At 44.2% G+C, this 21330-nt stretch overlaps 2 protein-coding genes across 3 annotated transcripts in view; both read left to right on the top strand.

The window, feature by feature from the left end:
• Nucleotides 1-1457, top strand: part of LOC136476687 (disease resistance protein RGA5-like) — a 31008-nt gene extending 29551 nt beyond the window's left edge. For both annotated transcript variants that reach the window (XM_066474618.1, XM_066474617.1), the window contains exon 4: nucleotides 1171-1457. The gene's annotated coding sequence lies outside the window, so the exon portion shown is untranslated. The remainder of the gene's footprint in view (nucleotides 1-1170) is intronic.
• Nucleotides 1458-8376: 6919 nt separating this feature from the next.
• Nucleotides 8377-20732, top strand: LOC136469396 (disease resistance protein RGA5-like). The gene is made up of 3 exons (XM_066467604.1): nucleotides 8377-8567; nucleotides 19959-20353; nucleotides 20449-20732. Exons 1-3 carry the CDS (start codon nucleotides 8377-8379, stop codon nucleotides 20730-20732), a joined length of 870 nt encoding a protein of 289 aa, XP_066323701.1.
• The last annotated feature ends 598 nt before the right edge of the window (nucleotides 20733-21330 follow it).

Genomic DNA, 21330 nt, shown 5'->3' with positions numbered 1-21330 from the left:
CTCCGGGGCGCGGCCGCCGGGGCACTACCACCGCGGGCGCGAGCGCCGCGGCCACCGAAGCGCGAGGGGCGCGGCCGCTGGGGCACTACCGCCGTGGGCGCCAGCGCCGCGGCTACCGGGGCGCGGGCACAGCCACCAGGGCGCGAGCGGCGCGGCCTCCTCTCTCTCCCTCCTCCTCATCGCTCGCGGCGTCCGCCGTCGAGCCCACGTCGGCCGCCGCGGTGGCCGAGCTCCTCCGCCGGGTCGCTGACCCCGGCGCGGACCCCTGCCCTCCGGAAGCTTGCGGCTTTCCTCTTCGACGACGACGTGGACGAGTTCGACAAGAACGCGCTGGCTCGGGCCAGCAGTGCCGTAGAGACCGCGCCGTCCGTGCTGCGGAGCGCGGCGGAAAGGGAGGCCACCGGGGCACCGCCGCCGGGGCGTGAGCGGAGCAACCATCGTGGCGCGCGTGGCACGGGGTGGGCGGGCTGGGACGCCGGAGCATGTGCGGACGCAATACGGGAGCGCGACCGAGCTCGGGTGGACCTAGCGGCGGGGGCCTGGACCCGGAGGAGGAGAGGAGGGAGAAGGGTGGTGGGGTCCACAGGGGCAAAATCGTCTTTTCACAGCGCAGTTAACGGTGGCCGGATGAAAAATGCAACGGAGTGTCATGTAAGGAATGAAAGTTGAACTCGGTGTCAAATAAGGAACGAAATTTTTTTTAGAGCTAAGGAACGGGTCATTTGTCTGAATTCTCTCATTCCTAATACATATCCATTTTTCCAAGCTAAAAAAGAATTCCTTAACTAAAACAATTATCAGGCTGCTTGGATATCGCCCTTGCTAGGAGCACTCACCCATGAAGCTAGATCCGTCCCTAGGCACTTGAAATGGGGCGCATAGGATTTCTGACTGGCACAAGCAAGTTAGCCAAGTTACAATTGATCCAAACAAAGCTCAATATGCGCCACCTATAGTTTCTTTTACTAAAAAAAGTGGATGGGCTTTAGCTAGTTAGGGGCACATATGCGAAGTAGGGCGTGATAGTTTTATATATGCTCGAAGCAGTGTGGATGCAGATAGTCTGAATGTTTTTAATTCTATACAAGTTGCAATAGCGGGTTAACTGTGTGTATCTATAACTGTACAGTAATTCTGTTCATAACATTCTGTATTACTCATTTGATGCAGTTCTTGGTGTGTCTACATGCTGGTCGTCGAGGGAGCTCATCATGAGTGGAGGAAAAAAATATTTTGCGGACCTTCGAATTTAGTGTGCTATTGTATTCTGTCAGGATATTTAAGTGTCCATGTGTGTTGTGTGCTTATGCTTTTAGCTACCGGGCAGCTGCATAATTTCACTCTTGTTTGTCTCGAATTCTGCCTCCGCCCTCCGCGTGTGCTTGTAACATCAGCATGTTTGTTCCTCTATGTTTCTTATTACTAAACAAGTACTTGAATCTGGTGTGGCTTTGGAATAAAAGGAGGGTATTATTTTTGTTAGATTTTGTGCATGCTAGCCTGTATAATATAATATATTAATTATAAGCAACTATCACTCTGAACAACTCGCGGTTTCCAAACATATATAATCATCTTTGAAATAATCTAGCCAAAGGTCCACAACATGTACTCCAAAATCTTGACGGTTCTAAACTCAAATAATCTGACTGTCAAAAGATAATAAATGATAACATTTCATAATACATCGTAGCAAGATAGACCTTAATTTAACATTTTTCTACCCTGCAAAAATATTCACTAGGAATTTAAATAGTAATTCAAATATTCACTAGGAAAATAATCTCAAATGCTGAGATAAAGTGTACAATTGTGAAGAGCTCGTCAAGATAATAAAAAATAGATATAATATTTATGTATTTTAGAGCTCAAATAAATAAGATATTAAAATGTCAACGGCAAAAGCATGGAGCACGGAGCCTGGCAGGCAAGTACTGTACACAGGCACACCCAGTACCCCACGCTCAGACACGCAGGCAGCACTGCGGCAGTAGCAGACAGGCTGGGCCCGGCGCCAGTTCCACACGCGGGAGCCAGCAGCAGCAGCACGCAGACGAGATTCCCAGACCAGGACGGTTTAGATAGAACCGGCCGGTTCATCTGTTTTTTACCGTTACAATTGCACTAGTACCAGCAGTAACAAAAGGTGCCGACTGTCGAGTCATTTCTTTCTTTGGGGGAGTCGTGCAAGTCATGGGACGAATCGAATAAAGCGTCTTGTGTTAAGTTAAACACTCCTATTATTAATTGATGTACGTTTTATCCTTGCGCGTGATGCGTTCACGTGCTAGACAAAACTACAACATAGGAAAACCGTGGCTTCTCTCACCCCAAGGCCACATCTCACGTAAACATGTATACATAAAGGCCACGAGTATTATTATATAGGCAAATTCTACCGAAGAACACCGCAGAAACGTGTAATTGCCCGGCAAACACCGCAATGACGAGAATTTGTCAAATACCATCACCAATTTGTGATGGTTTACCGTAACACACCACGCCTATTATTTTATTCATTTCTCAGGTTTCAAGAGAGAGAAAGTGGAGGGAAAATGACTTCTTTGCCCTTGTCTTCAACCTTCGGCCGTTCACTGATTTTTGTCATAACACACAGCCGTCTTCAACCTCTGGCGAGCACCCCCTCTTCCGGCGAGCTCCTCTGACAAGCCCCCCTCTCCGACGAGCTCCCCTAGCCAGCACGACCTCCCTGGGTGGTGTGACTGGGGGTGGCGCGGCCTCCTTGGCCAGCGGGGCTGGGGGCGCGGCCACCTAGGCCGGTGGGCTAGGGCATTGCGGCCACTTAGGCCGGCGCGGCCTCCTTGGCCGGCGTGGCTGGGGTCGCAGCCAGCCGTTGTGAGGGATGGGGAGATGTATGGGTGTGGGTGGCCATGGCTGTGTTCCAAGGAGGAAGAGAAGTCCATTTACAGAAACCCCCTCCCTTCTCTTTCTATTTCACTATTCATTGAGTCTATGAAGTCATCCCGATAATCCCTCCTATGAATCTTTATATATTTTAATAAAATCCTACCAAAGAGGCGGACGATGAAGAGAAGGTATAAACGACATTTCGGCCACCTTCTCTTTCTTAAAACCTGAGAAAAGAATAAAATAATAAGTGCGGTGTGTTACGGCAAACAATCATGAATTTGTAATGGTACTGGGCAAATTCTTATTGTTGCGGTGTGTGCCGACCTATTACATGTTTCTGCGGTGTCCTCCCGCAAAAAATTACCTATTATTTATAGAATATAAAAGTACATGGACACTGACCAAGGACGACTGTTGTCGCCCGTTTGTCCTCCTGCAGTTTGAATGCAATTGTTGTATACGAACACATTTGAGTGCGTGGAAGCACCGTCAGGACTCAAAGCAGCAACCAATCCTCGGTCAGTGGCTGCTGTCGTTGTCGGACAGGGAGCAGCCGTGGGAACGCCAACGCCCGCTGGTGTCCGACAAGCACCAGACACAGGCACTGATGTACAAGGATGCGCCCATGTTACCGGAGGGAACGCCAACATCAGCGGATGACCTGAAAAGACGCACAGAACTAGGAGAACATTTGGGCATACAATCATTATATGTACCAGTGTACCACTGGCTCAGGCATGGATGAAGGAACGGTGGTGGCAAAACATAAGACAGTCTCACCAAAGACAATGTCTCTACGCGGCCTTTATGCATTGAACTATAGCCGACAACCAAACATTGGCGAGAACGGACTAGCGGTTTGTTGTATGAATTACCTTGAAAACGAACCAGCAGTGTGTATGAATTACCACACCTTCTCTTTGCTTTACCATGCTTGTTGGTCTTTCTTGGTATACATACAAGTGCTGCCTCACAGCAACTAGGAGTTTAAGATGCACTCCAATTAGTATACTTATTATGTCGCTACTGCAGAAAACCACTACAGCCGCCTCTAGTTTTCTGCCTAATTTGTAGATGCGGTTCTCCAGCTGCGTCTAGAAATTGGTTTATAGAGGCGGCTGTATTTCGAGCTACCTTTACAAAATCGATTTTATAGAGGCAGCTCTATTTCGAGCTACTTTTACAAATTGTTGTCCAAAAATCACAAATTCCGTCCAAAAATATCATTTTTTTAATCTAGGGAGAACCCACCGAGCCAGCCACACATGATTTTTAACGTTATGCGATTTTTTGCGCGGCCGCAGGAGCTTGAAGCCTCGAGAACTCGCAACATATATATGGCCTCGCGCCACTACTAACTTTCCATCCTAGTGCGGCCATATCGTGCACCTTGTAATAGAATTTATATTGTTGAGTCATGCTCCTATTCACTAGCTCATTCAAATAGCTCTTTGGAATATGCCGTGCGCTTTGCCTGATTCGGCCACTCACAAAACCTTCCGCTACCCATTTTTTAACTCGATCATTCTTCTTGCGAACACATGATTGATATATGCCCATGTGTGAGTCATGAGTGATTGTCAAGAGGTGATAAGAGTTTTAGTTAAGTTGTGTGTGTGCAACATGTCTCTTGTCGTGTGATATGTGGGTGTTGAGCATGAGATAGTCAACGACAATGGGGAGAAGGTCAAGCGGGGAGTCCATGCGCGATGAACTGGGAGTAGTGAAAGGCAGACGCGAAGGCTTGGACCGAGGGACCGAAGGCCGAAGGATGGACTATGCACGGCTAGCACATGGATGACACGTCAACAAGCAAGTGTACATGCGAGGATGGTGATGAACACTGTGTTGACCAAAGTCAGGAAGGCGATCACCAAGTCAAGGCGGGCACACAAGGACACTTGGTGATCGGATGATTGAGTACAAGTGGGACACGTGCCAACATCATGGAGAAGGCGTAGCAGCTATGTGACTCCAGTTGCCAGTTGGTTTGACAGTTTTGATCTCAAAACCGGGGGCAGGCATGTTTTGAACCGAATATTCTTTTATTGGACAATTTTCTTGAGTCTTATTCGGCTTAGGGACTTCATGTTATGAACACCTCCATTGTCCTTTGAACATGATATAGGCACATCCAGGTGCCGTGTAGTTACTATACCTCTGCTTTGTCTGCTATTTTCTTGGAAGACACATGAGAATTTCTAGCATTTGTATTTTTTCTAGCGTGTTTGTGAGGATTAACACAGATAAAATGGATGACGACGACGAGTTGAGGTGAAGAAGAATCCTGGGCGCTGGGCGGGGCCATGGTTACACCGGACAAGGGGAAGACGGTATCTTGACAGGAAAAAAAAATCTCTCGAGTCATGTTCTATCCAGACTCGATTGCAGCACCGAGTGCTGGCCGTCCATGTATCCTTTTGTACGAATCTCGATGCTTAGCAAACTAGCCGACGCCCGATGGAACGTGCGGCCCGCGCATGCAAGGATCAGGACCATCGATGAGGATGTATGGACGGCAATAGAGCCCGAATTTTTTATATTTTGGTCATTTTTTTGAAAGTTTTTCACAAATGGACCTCTGGTGGAAAAAATTCAGAAAATGGACTCTTAGCTCGGCGCCATTGATGCTGGCGCCGAGCTAGACGCCAGCATATCTGGTGTTGAGTTCCTGGGCACGGTAGATGGCTTGTCAGGTAGCTCGGCGCCAGTCACTCTGGTGCCGAGCTCGACGCCATAGATCTTAGCGCCGACTGGCGCCGAGCTCGACGCTATAGATCTTAGCGTCGAGCTCGACGCCAGAGTGACTGACGCCGAGCCTCTATTACCTGTTCGCAACAACGCGCACGCATATGGCAGCATTCATTTCCTACACAGTGTATCGCTGCTTTTTTCCTGCACAGTGTTTCGCTGCGGTCGCAGTTTTGTTTCTATAGTCACAATGAAAAAAACATATTGTCTGATCGTCGTAAATACGGTGGACAGGCAGGCAGGCTTCACGGTCACTGTGCCTGCTACTGCTCAGGGGCGTGGGCGAGCAAGGCTGTCATTCCCAATTCCGGGTGAAGCACTGTAGCGAACACTGTGCTGCTCACTGCTTTTGAGAGTTCATTGCTTTTGCTGCTGCTCACGGCGCGCGCGACGAGGCGGACAAGACTGGAGTTATGCGCGCCTGCTGCTCACTGCTCAAGGCTACAGTAGCTAAATATTTGTTGGGAGTTCCGTTTATTAGAGATGACGAGCATATAGGTTTGTCCTCCTTTGTTTTGTTCATGGCACAATCAAATTTGTCTCCTCCTATGATTTTAATTGATTTTCATGTTTCCACATAATCTATGATTTTCACCACATACTTTGCCGTACTAATAGACAGGATGGGATCGGATCCAGCGACTTATACTGTACGCTGACACAATGTGGTCGTCCAAGGGCTTTAAGGTGAACTAATAAGTGAAGTGTAAAATGTGCCACAACTGTAGTCGTGTTGAGGTGGAGGTGGGATAAGAGGGGAGCGAAATATCAAGTGGCTTACATATCCAGGATTTATGGAAGCTAAAATATCAAGTTCAAGCCTACATATCTAGGACTTAAGTGTATTTATTTATGTCCAGTAGGCAGTGGCTTACATAAATCCATTGATCTTCCACAAATCATGAAATGACCATGCATTACAAAAACAAAACCAAACGAGTCACATCAGCTATACCCGGGTGGTGTGAGTAGACACCTGTACAAAAAAAGAAGCTAGATGACGTACGCACATACTACAGAAATACGATGCGCACTAGGGATGAACGTAGCATCATTAGCACCACCACTAACTTACCGTTCAAACGAGATTAGCACTAAAAAACAAACGGGGAGCTCGGAGAGAAAGGAATAAACAAATAGAGGAAGCAGCGCAGGCAGAGGCAGTGAGCTCGCTCGCCCTCCTGCACCTCGGCCCTGTGCTCCCATCGCTTTCCCCTCACTCCTCCCACTCCCAGATGCGATTCCAGATCTTTAAAGACAGGACACGGGTCACGCATTGTTGCTCGTATTTAAGACAGAAAGAAGACTACGACAGCCACTCCACCTCTCACCAGCAGGCAACACTGAACTCACGCGTCTCACCAACAAGAGGACGAGGATGCAGTGCAGCGACTGACAGGAACGTTGTGACGGTAGCGAAACACTGTGCAGGAAAAAAAGCAGCGAAACACTGTGCAGGAAAGTAGCGAACACTGTTGATCTGACAGCGCCATGGCTCAGTGTGTTCGAGGGGCGCCGAGGTACCAGGCACGTAAGATTTTTTTTCTGGGCGTCAGGACTCATGGCGTCAACCCCAAGGTCTAAAGATAAGTTTAAGTCTCTAAAAGAGCCAAATGTAAATTTTATTTTAAAAAAGAGTTAAATAATAAAAAATTAGGCACATGCTTTGGGTTGCTGCCGCTGCTACTGCTACTGTAACTGCAACCCAACACGATTGCAGTACGAGCAGGAGTACTACTGGCACGTGAACTTTTTACTATTTGGTCCTTTTTTTGAAAGTTTCTCTCAAATAAATCCCTAGCGAAAACAATTCTAGAAATAGACCTTTGGTTTGGCGCCAGAGTGACTGGCGCCGAGGTCCTGGGCACGGAAAAATGGCCTACCAGGGACTCGGCGCCAGAGTGACTAGCACTGAGCTCGGCGCCGTCGATCTTGTCATGCACGGCTATATAACGATGCATCCACAAGTTTCGTGATTTTTTGAATTCGTTTGAATTTTATACAATTTAAAAACACTTTGGCCGCAACTTTGTCCTCATGTTTCGTTAACAAGATGTGAAAAATATCCCGCAAGTTCTTGGATACAGCCTCAAAACACACTCACTAGCATGACAATCATTTTTCGAATGATTAGATTTCATTATTCGATGCACCTGCAGTTCAAACTTTCTTTTTGCGAAATAAATCAACAAAACAAAAATAATTCTAAAAGTATAGTAAAAAGTCACAAAATTCAACCAAATTTTAACATGTACTTTAAATCACTGTAGAAACCCTAAAGAAAAAATCTGGCAGCAAAAATAAAAAAAAATTCCTTTGCCGAGTGCCATACCTGGCACTCGGCAAAGGGGTCTTTGCCGAGTGCCAGAAACAGGGCACTTGGCAAAGAAAATAAACAAAAAATAAAAAAACAGCTTTGCCGAGTGTCTGACGGCGACCACTCGGCAAAGGCTAATGGTGGGTGGCCGCCGTCACCTCGGTTAGCCTTTGCCAAGTGTTTCGCTTTGCCGAGAGCCCGACACTTGGCAAAGGGAGGCTTTGCCGAGTGCTACACTTTGCCGAGTGCCTGACACTCGGCAAAGATGAATATGCCGAGTGTTTGGCTTTGTCGAGTGTGGCACTCGGCAAAATCTATCTTTGCCGAGTGCCCGATATTTGGCACTCGACAAAGTAAGAAACACTCGGCAAAGCCCCTGTTTCCCGTAGTCACTGGAGGGGAGGGACCAATTATATATTTAGAGTTTTGGCTGAGCCATGGCTGCAGCTGTTGTGGCGAGCATCTCCATGGGGGTGATGAAGCCCGTACTATCCAAGCTCACCACTCTCATGGGTGACGAGTACAACAAGATCAATGGGCTGCGGAAGGAGGTGAGCTTCCTCCGGCGTGAGCTCAGCGACATGGTTGCTCTCCTTGATAAGATGGACAATGCCGATGAACTAGACCCGTAGGCCCAAAACTGGAGAAAAGATATAATAGAGATGTCCTACGACATCGAAGACTGCGTTGATGACTTCATGAACAGTGTGGGTACAATCGATGATAAGATGGGATTCCTTCGGAAGCTTTTCAATATCTGAGGACCTTCAAGGATTCTCATCACCTAGCAAATCAGTTTCAGGAGATCAAGACCCGAGTGATGGAAGGAAGCGAAGCGAACGACGCAGGAGATACATGCTTGATCAATGCATGTCAGTAACTACTCCTGTAGTTGTTGATCCTCGACTGATAGCACTCTACAGAGATTCTGCAAGCCTTGTTGGAATTGATGCCCAAAAGAATGAGCTTGTCAATTGGGCAATGGACAAAGGCAAACAATTGAAGGTGATGCCAATAGTGGGGTGTGGAGGTTTAGGAAAGACCACGCTTGCGAGTGAGGTGTATCATGAAGTTGGAGATAAGTTTGACTGCAAATCATTTATATCTGTCTCTCAAAAGCCAGAAATGATAGGGTTATTAAACAACATGCTATCACAACTTCAACAAGACAAAAAGTCTCATGCTTGCCAAGAGCAATATACTATCAACAACCTATCTCGTGCTTGTCAGGTGCAAGATCTTATCAACAACCTTCGAGTGCATCTATGGGATAAGAGGTAGTAATCATCAATATTTTTTTTAAGGTTGAAGGATTAAACCTTTATAGTTGTAGCTAGTTGAACTTGAACATGTAAGTCTCATATTGTTTGGCCAAAACCATTTGTACCTTTTAACTTTCCATAAGTATATTACTTTTGTATGGTGGGATAATTTGTTTATTTCTTAACTAGATTAGTTTGGGATAGTTCTTTCCTTTATTAACCAGAAAAACATACTGAATAGATAGTGTAGATAAATATTTGAACGTAACATTAGTGTGAAAAAACTTGCATTGATTTGATTTAATCTTTCAACCCATTGTAGACTTATCACAATTTAACAAGTTAACAACAGTTGCAACGTTTCCTTTGCATATGCCAACTTTATAGTGACCACATCGCCCATAACAAAAATATAAATAGTATAACACACTATGTGATGTTGCAGCTCCTGTTGACACCATTTGAGGCTTATTTGAGCAACTACATCATGCAAAATATTTCTTATATATTTGGTTAGGTGTCTAGGGACTTCTTTATGGTAATTTGCAACTTTGAAGGCCTTTGTATGAAGTGCCCAAACCTACCCAAAAGGGCATCCCAAGCTCCCCATTTGGGTAGTGGCTTGTTCATTCCATTTTGACGTGGAAAGAGCTAGGGTTTGAGAGTAGAAAAGGTGAAGCTTTGATCTACCAAACCAAATCCACCACTAGAAGAGTGAAATTTGTGGGGATTTGGAGTCTCCCCAACCTTGTTGGCTCTGACCTCTTATATTCTTCATCTTCTGATAGTGGATTGCTTGATCGTCACCCCGCTTGTTTTTTTCACCACAAGGGGTTTACACGTAAATCCTTGTGTCTTTATGATTCGGTATTTCTCGTGTCATACTTGTTGATTGGTTCATATTGCTTGCTATTGGTTCCATTTTGTCCAAGTTTGTATGGTTGAGATTGGCTTATGAGGCATATATGGGTTCTTTGATATGCTGATCATGGGGATTAATGTTTTCGTGAGCTGATCTTTACAAGTATATTTTTTATTGTGAAGTTTGGACAGCACCGTGTTTGTAGAATGAGTACTATGGGGCTGTTTTCTAGTATGCACATAAGGTGTTCGGTGAAATGTTTGTGAGTAATTAGCTTGCTAACTTTAACGTTTCCGCTGCCCCTCTGTGCTCAAACACTATTTATGAGGGTTTGCTTATAATGATGCTAGTATTATTGGATAGAACATATACATGATATTTTGCATGTTTGTATGAATAATTAATGATGGTTGTGTCAATTATTTTTGTAGGTACCTCATCGTAGTTGATGATTTGTGGGATGTGCCCCATGTGGGATATCATTAATTGTATTTTTCAAGAAAATGGTAAACGAAGCAGAGTTATAGTAACTACAAGACATCTTGATGTGGCTATATCAAGTTCAGGAGACAACGGTATATTGCGTTAAATTGACAATGGAAGTGTTCATCATATGAAGCCCCTTAGTGATCGAGACTCTAGGAAATTGTTCAATAAGAGAATATTTGGTTCAGAAGATGCATGCCCTCCTAGGTTTATTGATGTGTCATGCAAAATTTTAAACAAGTGTGGAGGTTTACCTCTTGCAATTATTACTATGGCAGGTATTTTAGCTTGTCAGCCTACAAGATTAAAGGAGGAATGGTAACACATACAAGACTGTTTAACCTCCCAAGCACCACGAAACTCCACCCTGACAGATATGATGCATATCTGAGACCTCAGCTGTAAGTTTCTCCCTCGTCATCTAAAGGCATGCTTTCTTTATTTTGGTATGTACCCAGAAGATCATGAGATTGAGAAGGATGATCTGGTGAGAAAATGGGTAGCAGAAGGTTTTGTGAGTGGCCCAATCCGGCGAAGTGCATGGGATGTTGCAGAGAGCTACTTGAATGAGCTAGTGAATAGGAGCATGATTCAGCTTGCTTATAGCCAATATGGTGTTTTTAAGAAACCGTACTACAAGGTGCATGATATGATGTTGGACCTGATTCTAAAGGGGTGTAGGGAAAATAACTTTATCAGGTTGGTACATGATACACAAGCGATGGCAGAACTGCAAGTCAAGGTTCGTCGACTCACCATCCACCTCAGTGGTGGAGAGGTGTAACACCCTAAAATTTGTACTTTTGAAAATAGAGCTAAAATAATTTAATTTTGAATTTTTGTGCTCATGAAACTTAAAAAATAATAACTTTATTAAATTAAAAATCAACTATAAGGTCTAGTTACATGTTTGTGCATACGTGCTGCATAGTATTTGTGATGATTGGGTTTGATTAAAATTTCAAAAGGATTTAAATTTGAATTGAATTTGGATTTGAAAATGTGTTTAAGAAACTACAAAGGCATTTCTTTTTCCTCCCTCTCCCTTCCTGGCTTTCTGGCCTGCTCGGCCTTTTCTCTCCACTCTTCCGTGGCTCGCTCCATCTCCCCTCTCCGCAGGCCCAGGCCAACGCAGTGGCCCAGCTCCGCCCTCAGCTCATGTGGACCACATCCCCGCCGAGGCCCAGCATCCCTTCTCTCCCTTTCTCTGGCTGGCAGCTCAGCCCTGCGCGTCAGTCGCCATCCGCTACCTCCTGTCGTGCTCTGTTCGAACTCCGTCCGGTGAGTCCGCCTTCGCCCCGCGTCGTTGGTGTGCGTCCTACGTAGCTTGGCCTCATAAAAGGCAGCCCAGAGCCGCGCCGCACCCCTACCCGCAACCATAGCACGCCCAGCCGCCCTCGCTTGAGCTCGTCGCGCCGCCAAAACCCTAGAAACGCCGCCGTCGCATTGATCTCCATCGCCGCTGCTCTTCTGCGCCGCGACCATGTTCCCGGGCTGTGCGTGAAGGTAAGAAAGCCGCCGGTATCTTGTATGCTTCCCCTCGCACTCCTTTGCGCCTGCACGAGCTCGCCGTAGTATCGTCGTTGCTCCTGAGCCGCTCGGGCGAGCCCTGCGCCATCACCGTGCCCTCGCGGTCTCTCCCGATCCCCACTCCGAGTTCGTCGTGCTCCCCTATCTCTCCCTAAGCTCTTGCTTTGGCCAGTGATGCCCGGAATCAGCAAATAGCTGAACGTCGGCGAGGTCCCCTGTTTTTCCGGCCGTGGGCCGCCGTCCTAGCTCGCCTCCGTCCTAGCTCGCCGCCGGCGACTCTCTCCCCTTCCCATCTAATCGGAGCTGTCCATCTTTGATCCAACAGCTCAGATCGGCTAATACACCTTCGCTGGCAAGTTTGCAAAAGAGAGCCACAAGATTTTAAGTTCTAACCCGCCGTCCCTGGTTTCTTTCAAAAGGACCCCTACCTTTTTATGAAATAATACCCGCAGTCTTTGGGCAGATTTAAAATCAGATTTTATTTATTTTAAATTCAAAAATCAAGTTCCATCTATTTATAAAATTGTCACTATCTTCATTAGGCCATATCTTCTCTGTTTTAACTCCGATTTGACCCGTTTAAGTTGCGTTAGATTCGTAACAACATAATCTATGCATTAGTATCAATGTTTTCCATGTCAAGAGCTCTGGAATTTCATGGTTTAAATCCTAACTTGAATAATGATTATACAATTGGATTTTGATAATTAAAAGTGACTTAGGGATTTTCACCTCTGTCTTTTGTAAATAAAAGAAGATTAATCTTATGTTGGTTTTCTAATACAAATATAATTTGGCTTAAAAAAATTTAGATATTTTTTCCTAAAAAATCTTATATATGTTTTATGATTAAAATAAATAAAGCCTATAGTTTTCTTTTACACGTATAAAGCAAATCTATCGGTAGATGTATCTTTTTTACCAACGCTTCGATTAGAGTGCTTTTCACGTCTGTGTGATCGTAGCAACGTGTAGATTTGATTTCAAATTCTTTTTCACTGATTGGTGTATTGTTCTAATATAGTTATGTTGAATGCTATGCATGTTTGTTCGGATGCTTGTGTGGTGCTTTATGATCATATCTAGTCGGTGAGCTTTATGTGTTGATCAAGAAGGAGTTCCATTGAAGGTTTGGACTAGAAGAAGGATCTGAGTCTAAGGCAAGTGTAGCATGGGATCTTCCTTGTTGTCCTATCCACTTTAATAATTTAATCATATGCATATGTCTACCTTGGCAACTGTAGTAAATTTTTCTAGTTACTTGATATCTTGGATTCCTTGTCACCTATGGGGAATTGCATTGGGTAGTATGATACTAGTGCTCAACTACAACCATGATCTTGTAACTTGACTAATGGTATATGTAATAAACACTAAAAGATGCTTTTTAGCAACATGAAACCAGGGGGCTAGAGCATCGGGCTATTTTTATGGTGCTCTAGATTCCTCTCCCTAAGGACTTATCTGTAAGTGATCATCCGGGACTTACAGTACAACTATGAGGGCTACATGGCTCTGGCTTTAGCTCAGTATGAGGATCTTTTCTAGCTTGTTAGAGGTTACCTTTATTGGCGTAAGAATGGCTTGACGAATCGGGTATAGGACAGCCTCTACTCTTATGTGTATAGCTGTGATGGAATTGTGCCATTCGACAGGGGAGTTCCTATATCTATTTGTCGAGTGAATTTAATGGCCCTAACTTGTTAGACAAACCTTTGAAAGACTTTATAGTGAACCCTGCCGACCTTACTTGGAAGTGGGTCAAGAGATTAGCTACCTCGGGCGAAAGGGTAAATCAGGACTCACAGTAAAATTGTACAATCTCTGCAGAGTGTAAAACTGGTATATCAGTCATGCTCACAGTCACGAGCGGCCTTGGAACCCTTACGAAATAGATGATGAACACTGATGATACTGATGATGAAGATGTTCACTAATGATGACTATTTATGCTATTCATTATTCATGTTTACCTGATCATGTGTTTATATGGGCTTATGAATAAACTTGTTGCCACCCAATTTCTAAAAGATGACTCATTAAAAGCTAATCGTAGTTAAACCAGTGTCAGCCTTTTGAGCCTCATGAACCCCATGTTATATTTGTTGAGTACGACATGTACTTATGCTTGCTTTATTTTTTAAATCTTTGAAAAAATCCTGGATGGGTACCAGATTGCTAGTATGGAGGAGTTAGGCTTGTGATCAACCAGTCAGTTGTCCCTGTGAATTGGAGTTTTTCCCCAAAGATCGGAGTTGTCTTTCTATTGTTTGCTATCTAAGGTTATATTCTTTATATTAAGTATGTTATATATTGAGCAATGTCTATTGATATTACCCTTATTTGTAGCTATATGTGAGAATTGATTTCCTAGGCTCACATATGGTGTGTATATGGTTTTGTTCTTAAAATCAGATGCTACAAAGTGGTATCAGAGCAATACTGACTGTGGGACATAAGCCTAGTAGAAACTAGTCGTTCTAAGGTTTAGAAATTACTACAAAAACCCTTGCTCTATGAATCTTCATATTTTCTTCTCTACTATATCTCTATCCTTATTATTCATCTCTACCTTGATGCTTATTTTAAAGTTTTTGTTCTCATCTTCACTCCTTGATTTGATATGCTTTTAGAACTGTCTCTCATCACCTTCTTGCATAATCTGAAGATGAGTCTTAGGTTTGTTACCGCTAGTATAATGAGGACGATAGTATCATAAGTTGAGTCATTGATTGAGTTGTGCATCTTTATTGCTTTGTTGAATTATAATTATGTTTCTGCTTGTTTTGAATCTTTGTAGTGATTGCAATGATCTTGGGTGTTCTCATAATTTTATTTAGTTTATAGGCCTAAGGCATAAGGATTAATGCAATAAATAGTTGGGTTTCGTTTATCTCCTATTTTCCCTATCATGTCTTTTGGAGCAACCTGTCCTTATCGACCTATATATCTATTCTTGGATGACCAAAAATCATGGAAAAATTCTAGATAATAGTATACTTCCATATATTTCTCTGACCGCAAGAATCACCTTGGTAGCTATGGTGGTTTGAGAGTTATGAAAATCATAAGACGGTACACATGTGTTGTTTAAAAGCTAGAGCAGTTTCTGTTGTGCACTATTTTCAACTACCTAAACTGCATAATTTGGAAAAGTGTTCTATAAAGAAGTTGTAAAGAATTTTATAAGCTTTCCAACGGTATAAGGTACAACTTTATTGGATTAACAGAATGAGAGTACAATTGTTTTACTACGCTATTGCTTTACTACGCTGCTGTTTTTCTGCTCACGAGGAATTTTAGATTTCTTGTTCTTGCCTTGGAAAAGTGTTCTATAAAGAAGTTGTGAAGAATTTTATAAACTTTCCAACCGTATAAGGTACAACTTTATTGGATTAACAAAATGAGAGTACAACTGTTTTACTACGCTGTTGTTTTTCTGCTCGCGAGGAATTTCAGATTTCTTGTTCTTGCCCATACACGAGAGTATTTGGGATATCAGAACGTCTTGATACTAGTTAGCTCATCTAGAAGAAGGTGCAAGCTACCCTTTTTGTGTCCCCTAGTTTAATTTTTCTTAGGGGGGTAGCTAAGTTGAAGAATTAGCAAGATGAAGTTTCATACGTTCTAGTTATTCATTTGGAAGCATCGACTATCTCTGTGATGGTTGATACTAGGAGAAGTGCATCACAAGGTGCTGAAAGGAATCCTGCCAATTCTAATCCACCACCATCCAATCCCCCATCTATAGAGCAAGCTTTGATGACGTAGACTCAGTTATTACAGACTATTGCTCAAAGAGTGTTGGATCATCAACATCAAGCGCCACCTATTGACAAGCACGGTGAATTTATAAAGGGACAACCACCGACATTCTCTCATACAATTGAACCACTAGAAGCTGATGACTGGCATAGAGCTGTGGAGTGACAATTGGACATAGCTCAATGTGATGACCATGAGAAGGTGCTTTTTGCGTCCGGCCAACTCCAGGGCGTAGCATAAGACTTGTGGGAGTCTTACCAGTATGGACATCCCAATAATGTTGGACAGATCACTTAGAAGGAGTTTAGCGAGAGCTTCAGGTCATACCACATTCCCATAGGTGTGGTAGAACCCAAGCCAGATGAGTTTTGGGCTCTCAAACAAGGATCTATGACTGTGCGTGAGTATCGTGACGTGTTCACTCAGTTGTCGCGCTATGCTCCAGAAGAAGTGGATAATGATGCTAAGAAACAGAAACGCTTTTTGAAAGGACTGAATGGAGTTCAATTGCAGTTGATGACTGTTGTGTATCCTGATTTCAAAACATTGGTGGACAGAGCAATTGTAATTGAGAACAAGTGTCGAGAGATGGAAGAGAAGAAGAGAAAGTGTGACCTTCAATGCTAGTTAAGAAATACTCGTCTCCATTTCGTTACACAACCAGAATATCAGTCACACCCTATGAATCTACTTGGAAGTAATGATCAAGATCAGTATCATCAACCTAATGATGAAGTGCAGCATTTTAGCTCTCAAGAGCCATGTCTGTCATGTCCCACTATCACCTTGATAACGACAAATACTAGTAAGGAAGGTTATGATTGTGGGGAGATTGAACCCTATAAGAACGATTGTCTTGAGAAGCTTGCTGAGAGTAATCAAAGCCAGAGTCAACAACGGCAGGAGTCAAAACAGATTGTCCCTAAGGAGCAGGTGCAAGGAAATAAGTTAAAGCGAAACTACATTCAAGGCAGGTTGAACATGGTAGATCTGATTACCGCTCATGGAGCTAAGGAGGTTGTTTATGGTACGATTCTAGTAAACTCTGCCCCTGTCATGGTTTTGCTTGACCCCAGTGCGTCACATTCGTTCATAACTAGGGATGTGTAGAAGATCATAAGATAACTATACTTCTGATGAGGAAACTAGTGATAGTTAAGTCCCCAAGAGGAGTAATGAAGGCAGACTGCATATGCCCAAAAGTTAGTCTTAACATAAAAGGAAAGAACTTCGAGGCAAACCTTATAGTTTTTTAGTTAATGGACATTGATGTTATCCTTGGAAGGGGATGGTTATTTGCTTGTAAAGGAGTGATTAAGTATGCTCAACGTTCGGTGCTTCTAACGACACCGTCAGGAGAAAGAATTGAGTATGATGGTATTCAACTTGCACCTGAGGAAGACGAGAATGACCTATTAGAAGGTGTGTCCTGTGAGGATAGTAAAGTGGATTGTGAGTTTTCAGATGGTAATGTAGCGGAACAAACACCTTGGGAAGAAGATATGAGACATCTATAGTTGGTTCTACGTGGACTTAGAATTGTGTTTGAGAGTTGAGAAACTTGACCTGAGCATATATAGTCCTTAATGTTGTAAAGTTGGTGATAGAACCTACTTCGGACCAAGAAAGTGAGAAGACTCCGTTGGAAGGTGAACATATGAAGAAAGAGGTCTAATAAGTATGAACTAAAAAGGAAATGTGGCCTAGTGATTGGAGTTACCTGAGTATTGTTTGGAGTATCTGTCAAAATTTGGAATTAGTAGAGCAAGTTACTTCGAGTAAGGTTAACGGGTATGCAGAGTAAGGCAGAATCCTTATCAAGACGATGGAGCTACATGAGGAAGTAAAGAAGAATCCAAAGACAGAGTATCCCTATCTCCTAGTCGACGTCTTTCGAATCTCAGGGACAAGATTCATCTTAAGGGGGGTAGAATTTTAACACCCTAAATTTTGTACTTTCGAAAATAGAGCTAAAAGGATTTAATTTTGAATTTTTGTGCTCATGAAGCTTAGAAAAATAATAACTTTATTAAATTCAAATGAACTATAAGGTCTAGTTACATGTTTGTGCATACGTGCTGCTGCATAGTATTTGTGATGATTGGGTTTGATTAAAATTTCAAAAGGATTTAAATTTGAATTGAATTTGGATTTGAAAATGTGTTTAAGAAACTACAAAGGAATTTCTTTTTCCTCCCTCTCCCTTCCTGGCTTTCTGGCTCACTCGGCCTTTTCTCTCCCCCCTTCCGTGGCTCGCTCCAGCTCCCCTCTCCGTAGGCCTAGGCCAACGCAGTGGCCCAGCTCCGCCCTCAGCTTGTGCGGTCCACATCCCCGCCGAGGCCCAGCATCCCTTCTCTCCCTTTATCTGGCTGACAACTCAGCCCTAGGAGTCAGCCACCATCCGCTACCTCCTACCGTGCTCTGTTCGAACTCCGTCCGGTGAGTCCGCCTTCGCCCCGCGTCGTTGGCATGTGTCCTACGCAACTTGGCCTCATAAAAGGCAGCCCTGAGCCGCGCCGCACCCCTACCCGCAACCATAGCACGCCCAGCTGCCCTTGCTTGAGCTTGCCACGTCGCCAAAACCCTAGAAACGCCGCCGCCGCATTGATCTCCATCGTCGCTGCTCTTCTACCGTTGCGACCGTGTTCCCGAGCTGCGCATGAAGGTAAGAAAGCCGCCGATATCTTGTATCCTTCCCCTCTCGCTCCTTTGCGCCTGCACGAGCTCGCCGTATCATCGCCGTTGCTCCCGAGCCGCTCGAGCGAGCCCTGCGCCATCACCGTGCCCTCACGGTCTCTCCCGATCCCCAGTCCGAGTTCGCCGTGCGCTGCCGTCCTAGCTCGTCGCCAACCTAGCTCGTCGCCGATGACTCTCTCCCCTTCCCATCTAATCGGAGCCGTCCATCTTTGATCCAACGGCTCAGATCGGCTAATACACCTTCGCATTGGGCGAAACATGAAACCAGGGGGCTAGAGCATTGGGCTATTTTATGGTGCTCTAGATTCCTCTCCCTAAGGACTTATCTGTAAGTGATCATCCGGGACTTACAGGACAGCTATGAGGGTTACATGGCTCTGGCTTTAGCTCAGTATGAGGACCTTTTCTAGCTTGTTAGAGGTTATCTTTATTGACGTAAGAATGGCTTGACGAATTGGGTATATGACAGCCTCTACTCTTATGTGTATAGTCGTGATGGAATTGTGTCATTCGACAGGTGGTTCCTATATCTGTTTGCCGAGTGAATCTAATGGCTCTAACTTTTAGACAAACCTTTGAAAGACTTCATAGTAAACCCTGTCGACCTTCCTTGGAAATGGGTCAAGAGATTAGCTATCTCGGACGAAAGGATAAATTACGACTCACAGTGACAGTGTACAACCTCTGCAGAGTGTAAAGCTGGTATATCAGCCATGCTCACGGTCACGAACGGCCTTGGAACCCTTACGGAATAGATGATGAACACTGATGATACTTATGATGAAGATGTTCACTAATGATTACTATTTATGCTATTCATTATTCATGTTTACCTGATCATGTGTTTACATGGGCTTGTGAATAAACTTGTTGCCACCCAATTGCTAAAAGATGACTCATTAAAAGCTAATCGCAGTTAAACCAGTGTCAACCTTTTGAGCCTCATGAACCCCATGTTATATTTGTTGAGTACGGCATGTACTTACGCTTGCTTTACTTTTTAAATCTTTAGAAAAATCTCATATGGGTACCAGATTGCTAGTCTGGAAGAGTTAGTCTTGTGATCAAGCAGTTAGTTGTCCCTGTGAATTGGAGTCTTCCTCCGAAGATCTGAGTTGTCTTTCCGCTGTTTGCTATCTAAGGTTATATTTTTTATACTAAGTACGTTATATATTAAGCATTGTTTATTGATATTACCCTTATTTATAATTATATGTGAGATTTGACTTTCTTAACTCATATATAATGTGTATCTGGTCTTGTATAGAACCGAGTGCCGCAAGAGGATGAAACGGCAGCTGATGTGACCGACATTGGTAGGCGGCATCGTCTATCACAAGTTAGATCTCTGTCTGTCTTTGGGGCAAACTGTGTGCGTCCTTTGTCGGAGTTGAGGTTCCTTACTTGGTTTTGCTAGGCATGTAAAGAGGGTGGACCTTACATGTGTCAGTCAGCTGTCGCAACTGAGATACTTAAAGGTTGCAAGTGAGGCATGGTATCTTAGTGGACAGGAATGCCTCGTGGTGCTACCTAATCAGGTTCGGAGAATGCATCGTTTAGAGACACTGGAAATTGACCTTGATGTTTTGAGCATTCCAACAGATATCGTCCATTTGCCATGCCTGTCCCATTTCATTGTAAGGGGCTTGAAGACGTTGCCTGATGGGATTGGCAAGGTGAAGTCGCTGCGTACTCTAAGGCGCTTTAGGCTGCCGGCAGATTCGTCTGATGAAACTATTGAGGGCCTTGGCGAGCTCACCAATCTGGAAGAGCTGGAGCTCAGCTGTCTTGTGGAGGGACCAGCCTGTGCATGTATATCGATGACGACGACATGGATGTCTGCCTGGAGGAGCTCTGCAACTTGAGAATGCTCTGTGTGAATTCTTACCCATTTTCATGCTGCGCAGATGCCCTCAGAAGTTGGGTTTTGCCTCCATTCCCCTTCCTTGATGTGTTTGATGTGGCGGGATGGACATTCTCCAGAGTTCCAAGGTGGATCGGAGGTCTCCATAACCTTCAAAAATTGAGATTTGGGGTGAAGGAGGTGTCCCATTTCATGTGGGATGACATAGCCATCATGGGCATGCTACCCAACCTCATCATACTCAGCCTGCGTGTGGAAGGCGATATCCCTACAGAAGGCATCGTGATAGGAGGCCCAAGCTTCTCACACATTTTGATTTGGAGATAAAAAGCACATCACACCTGGAATTCGAGGTCGGGGCAATGCCTAACCTCCAAGAAATGTGGTTAATGATCGATCCGACTGAATGTGACAGAGCAACTGGACCCATCGGGCTGGAGCATCTCGCAAGCATCAACCTCCGGATTGGGTGGGGCCAGAGACTATAAGCATCAACCTCTACTGTAAATTTTTATTGAAAAGTAGAAAACGTTTGTACAAAGCGATTCAAGAAACAAAGGAGAGAAAGATAATTAAGAAGATTACAACAGAGTATCTCTCCATGAAGCAATTTGCGGAAAGTATTTCTTCTTCGCCCGATGGATAACCATGGCAAACACCTGACGAAAAACCAATTTGACAGCATCAATAAATGGCTGCGCGCCTTCGAAAATAAATTTGTTCCTCACTGTCCAAATACTCTAGCTGAGTAGTATAATAACGTCCATGAAGAAAGTAACCTGCAGTTGCCTTCGAAAGTCTTCAAAAATTACCGAAGTCCGATCATGCAGCTCCAACATGCAGCTGCAAAGTGACAGCAATGATGGAACAAATGTTCCAGAGACTATCAGCATGTTCGCTTGCTCGTATCTGACTTATAAGCCAT

This window comes from Miscanthus floridulus, chromosome 8 (assembly GCF_019320115.1).
Source record: "Miscanthus floridulus cultivar M001 chromosome 8, ASM1932011v1, whole genome shotgun sequence".
Lineage (NCBI taxonomy): Eukaryota > Viridiplantae > Streptophyta > Magnoliopsida > Poales > Poaceae > Miscanthus > Miscanthus floridulus.
The sequence above is the reverse complement of the archived record's forward strand: the minus strand, read 5'-3'. Positions and strand labels throughout refer to the sequence as shown.

What these genes read in the sequence shown, in the direction of transcription:
- LOC136469396 (XM_066467604.1), top strand. Translation starts at nt 8,377, where the DNA reads ATGGCTGCAGCTGTTGTGGCGAGCATCTCCATGGGGGTGATGAAGCCC. An exon ending in AATGCCGATGAACTAGACCC is followed by an intron (nt 8,568 to 19,958) that starts GTAGGCCCAAAA and finishes TGGTTTTGCTAG; the next exon opens with GCATGTAAAGAGGGTGGACC. An exon ending in GGAGGGACCAGCCTGTGCAT is followed by an intron (nt 20,354 to 20,448) that starts GTATATCGATGA and finishes CATGCTGCGCAG; the next exon opens with ATGCCCTCAGAAGTTGGGTT.